Below are 4,871 nucleotides of genomic sequence, written 5' to 3'. Positions count from 1 at the left end.
TGGCACAAATAAAGGATGTTACCAATATAAATTAAGCATATACATCAGTAATACTGTATCATCAGCTGTGGTATTTTTCTTATTGTATATGGACATCTATTTTCTTCTGTTGTGTTTTTTTTTTCACATCCTATGATCTGCAGACCTTTTTTTTTTACAGGGAAGTCAGCCATAAATTCACATACTGAACGATTTTCTTTTTCCTTTTCTATCTTCTATGTTATTTTCACTATTGGCCTCCTCTTTCAATAGTCCCATAGGCATTCGAGGTCCACAGGTCCACCTGAAGAAGAAAGTGCTTCTGGATCATTGTGTGATCTGCTGCCCAACTCATTCCTGGAAACCACTGAAGAAATCTCCGTAGTGATATCTGTACTCAAACCCGTCTCTTGTGACACAGAAATCATGGATTGGTTGGAAGCACGACCGTATGTGGCTTCCTGCATGGAGGACTCTCCCTTCTGCTCTACTTTGCACTGTATCCTCAAATTGTGCCGATTGGTATCTTCCATGGTTCTCAAGATTGCATGATCGGATGAGCTAAAGCCGGAATGCGGAAAGAATGAGCCTTCTAAATCTAAACCGTTCATCACTTGATGATGAAAGTTGGTGCATCTTGCAATCCCTTGCATGTTAAACGGTCGATTTTGAAGGGGCATCTGAGTGTAGAATAGGGGACTCGCGGTAGCCATATTAGGGTTCGCTTGATTCAGGTGAGTGTAGCTTTCAAGACCCTTTTGATCACCTTGTCCATCGAAGCCTGTGGAGAAGCAGGCCACATGCAATGACTGATCAGAGACTTGTATTGAGGATGTCGGTTTTAAATCATCATCTATATCGCTTAAGATAGGCCTGTTCGCGGAGAAACAAGGGTAGTCCAGCAATGGTGGCAATGAAGAAGAATCCAATTCATCGTCAAATGAGTTGATCCTTAGCAGCTCAGACCTTTTAATATCACTGCTTTTCTGGAAAATTCTGCAGACAACCCATTCGTCCTGCACAGTAGTGAAACATATGGATAAAGTAGAGAGAGAGAGAGAGAGAGAGAGAGAGAGAGAGAGAGAGAGAGAGAGAGAGAGAGAGAGAGATTCACGTTTGTTGCTTTGGGGTGATTGTAGTAGGAGAATTTTCCTTCCAGTCGATATTCATGCATGACCCAGTTGGTTTTCTCTCCTTTAGGAGCTCTTCCTTTGTAAAAAACCAAAGTCTTCTTCATACCCACCAGTGTGCTTCTTCCTTTATAGACCTTATCTTTTCCCGTGGCCTTCCAGTATCCAGACACTGTGGCTCTATTTGTCCTCATACCAGTTGGGTACTTTCTATCCCTCATACAGAAGAAATACCACTCCTTATCTCCCATCTTGGCCTTCCCTGTAGACATGAAGCAACAGCATGTTGTCATCAATCTAATAAAGAAACAACGAAGCATGAGAAGTAAACCACCGTTCGCAGAAGAGAAGAAAGAAAAAAAGAAAGAAGAAGAATCTAACATGGAAGATCCCAAGGTTCACACTTATTCAAATCCACTTCTCCTATCGCTTTTGCAGTGAAACTGGAATCCAGAACCTTTTTTGAAAGGTAATGGGACACGAGTTCTTCATCTGTAGGATGGAAGCGGAACCCAGGAGGCAAGTCTAGGTTCTCGTCTCCTCCCCTTGTCAGCATCGATGATCCCTGTTCCATCCTCCAAAGCCAAACTCCAAATCAGCAGTGACAAGGCCAAGCCGAAAAACTGCAGATGGGAGGCAGAGATGGAACTAACTGGATCGCCGCCGATATATATATATTGGGATTCTCTTTATCAAGACGAAGCGAATAGAAGGGTACGTAGCGGAGGGGACAGAAGAACGGGAAAAGGAAGAGGAAGGAGAGGAAAGAGATTGTCTTCGGAATTAGGTGTTGAGGATCTGGCCTCTTCTTCTCTGTATCTCCTTAAAGCCACCAATTACAGGATGAAATTAAGAAAGAAGCACGCGTGCAAGAAACCGGAGTTTATAAACAGAATTTCCGGGGGGAAGGTTTGGAGTGGTGGGATTCGTGCTCAAGAAGGCACTTCCCTAGGAAGCCTTACTATTCAACAGTTTTTTGTTTTTTATTGGTCATAAGATTAAAAATATATAACTCCTTTCTCTTATTATTTTTTTCCAGTTTTGTTCAGAATGCCTTTTGGTCTTATCGACTCTTCTTTCCTTTTATACGGCTACCTATCTATCTACCCATGTGGAAAGCACTCCAATATAGTTAGTCCTTGAGAGAGAGAGAGAGATTCAACCCCGTATCTAACAGTGCTAAAACTCATGGATGGGTTCATAATTCAACGCCAGGTAATTGCGGTCGAGTGCCAGCTGCTTATAAGCAGCAAACTTTGACGGCTAAGATGGTAAACCACAGGCTCCCTTTAATGTGAAAACGAACGTCACCTTCTTTCACGCTTTTGAGTTGAACAAATCAAATTGAACTAAACCCCCTTCTTCTTCCTCATCTTTTTTTCTTGACTGGAGAGAGAGAGAGAGAGAATGGCATAATCACATTGATACAACCTTTGAAGGCGAAGAATAATTATTTGGGGTGAGTCCGAGTCACTCTGACTATTTCCGTATCGATGGGAAGTCCGTGATTCACCAGGGGGGCAGGGGAGTCGATCAAGGGTGTCTTTGGATTAATGGGAAAAGGGAGGGCGTCCTTTCCAAGAAAACATGTGTGTAATTTCGACCGTGGCAACGAAACTCTATAAGCCTTGTTTTTGAGGAGTCGCTGCTGATGAAGCGAAGCATAAACTTCTTTCTTTACTTCACTCAATTCAAGGCCGTCCCCCAATACCAGCTCCGTTTTGACTTTTGGATGTTTGACCTTGAGGCTGGGATATCCGACCGTCCATTGGGTTTCGAACCTCGATTGTCTTGGCTGAGGGAAGGGTGACGTGTCGTCCCACCGGACTCCGCTGGCATATGACATGAAGATTGGCCGTCAACGTTCATAGTGTGCGAATCATCATCGTCGTTTTATCAAGAGCATCAAATCGTTCATCGTCGCTAATATACTTACAAGTATATATATATATATATATATATATATATATATATATATATATATATATATATATATATATATATATATATATATATATATATGTTGGGGGTATTAATTTAATAAAATAAAAATGGGGGATGACACCAACTTGAGTCGGCCTAACTAACTCCTCATCGCTGTTGACTTTTATACAAAACCAAGGAAGCTTCCCAGGTGACGCCCATCTGACATCACGGACGAACCAGGCACACCCCCCGGCATCTTCCACAAGCGCACCTTTCTTTTTCTAACAATTTCCCCCATCTGCGCTTGCCTGGACAGATGCATGTTAGTCCTTTTTTTCAAGAACACATGTTACTGTAGGTCGACTTCATGTGTATTAGTCTTCTTTGCATGAACTCCTATAAATTTTTGGGAACACAGCGGGCGAGAGGAACTCCCACACGTGTACCAACGGAGGCTCAGCTTCTGGTTGGAGCAGCTAGTGCACGTCATGGGAGGTTGCAAATTAGAATCCCAATGGTATCGGTGGACAAAAATGCACAGTAAAAAAATTAAAACCTTAAATTCTGACAATATGATTTATTGATATGTTGATTGATACAATATAAAACCTCTAAAATTCTAACCAGTGTGCATTCAAGGAATCATGCTTAATGTTGATTGAAAAAAATGACAAAAAAGCCTAATTAAATATTCATGAAATTTAAGAACCCAAATAAAAAACTTAATTAAATTCTAAAAAAAATCAAAGATTTAAGGGGTTTGATAAATAATAACCAAAATCAAACATTCATTAATAGAATCCTGCTTAATGAAATAACACAAAAAACCTAAAAATTGTAATTAAACAATTGTATATTTTGGAAAACTGCAAACCAGTACCCTAATTATCTCTAAAAAATCATGGATTTATGTTCATTAAAAAAATACTAATATTCTAACTAAAATCAAGCACACATTACATGCCTAATGCTAATTAAAAAACTACTATAAGAATATGGGTCAATACCAGAGACGAAGTCGCCACTATTGCTCTCTTTTTGCCATGGCAGGTCTATAACAGCAACAAAAAAGTGGCCATCTAGTTTTGGCATCTGTTGATAAATAACGGCGGCATTTTTTTCATCACGGTTAAAGGGTACACCGCAATAGTGGCGACTTAGCCTATAACGGTGACTAGCCTATAACAGCGACAATTAAGTCGCCATTATAAGCGATAACGACGAGAATTAAATTCTGTTATATCTTATAGCGGCGAGAATTAACTCATCGTTATTGGCCTATAGCGGCGACTTTAAGTCACGGCGAAAAAAAAATATATATTTAAGGTAAAATGTCCACTGCCTGTGTGCACCCAATCAAAAAGAGACTACTATCTCAATATGTAAGAATTGATTTCAGGTTGTAAATAAAAATATGAAGAAGGCAAAATACATGCAACTTTCAGATGTCCCAGACAGTAAAACAGTAGCTTTGATATAGCAATGGGAAACCAAAGCGCTTGAGAGTTTATATGCCCATAAAAAGTGCAAGCCGATGGGCATAAATACATTCTTTATGAGATCAACACTCTGTACATTCAAATCAAGAAAGAAGAGCCAAGAAAAGGAAGAAAAGCAGAGGGTTTGGGCAATTCCACAATGGACAGGCTACCCCAAGAAGAGAAAGAAAGAGGCAATCATGAACAAAGATTAACAAAGGTTAACAGTGTCAAATGGAAGGAAAGAAAGAAAAAGAAAAACAGGATACCTCTTCTCATAGAGGGGCATCCAAGTAGTTGTCGAGATCAACTGTCTCGCTGTGAACCTCGTCGACTTCTGGCACCAGCGAAAGCTCAG

General features: G+C 40.3%; 1 protein-coding gene across 1 annotated transcript; it reads right to left on the bottom strand.

The window, feature by feature from the left end:
• LOC149836374 (NAC domain-containing protein 100-like) lies at positions 1 to 1,951 on the bottom strand. Its single transcript, XM_090006969.1, has 3 exons — positions 1,491 to 1,951; positions 1,094 to 1,371; positions 1 to 995 (listed from the first exon to the last, which is right to left on the bottom strand). Exons 1-3 carry the CDS (start codon positions 1,681 to 1,683, stop codon positions 246 to 248), a joined length of 1,221 nt encoding a protein of 406 aa, XP_089863095.1. The 5' UTR covers positions 1,684 to 1,951; the 3' UTR covers positions 1 to 245.
• Between the last annotated feature and the right edge of the window lie 2,920 nt (positions 1,952 to 4,871).

The sequence above is a fragment of the Nuphar pumila genome, chromosome 5 (genome assembly GCF_984573655.1).
Source record: "Nuphar pumila chromosome 5, dmNupPumi1.hap1.1, whole genome shotgun sequence".
NCBI lineage: Eukaryota > Viridiplantae > Streptophyta > Magnoliopsida > Nymphaeales > Nymphaeaceae > Nuphar > Nuphar pumila.
Note: the sequence above shows the minus strand (reverse complement) of the source record. Positions and strands in the feature narration are given on the sequence as shown.

Excerpts from the sequence above, each read along its gene's own strand:
- LOC149836374 (XM_090006969.1), bottom strand. The coding sequence starts at position 1,683 with ATGGAACAGGGATCATCGATGCTGACAAGGGGAGGAGACGAGAACCTA. Across the intron at positions 1,372-1,490 it reads TGAACCTTGGGATCTTCCAT|GGAAGGCCAAGATGGGAGAT; the intron begins GTTAGATTCTTC and ends TCATGTCTACAG. Across the intron at positions 996-1,093 it reads ATCACCCCAAAGCAACAAAC|GACGAATGGGTTGTCTGCAG; the intron begins GTGAATCTCTCT and ends ACTACTGTGCAG.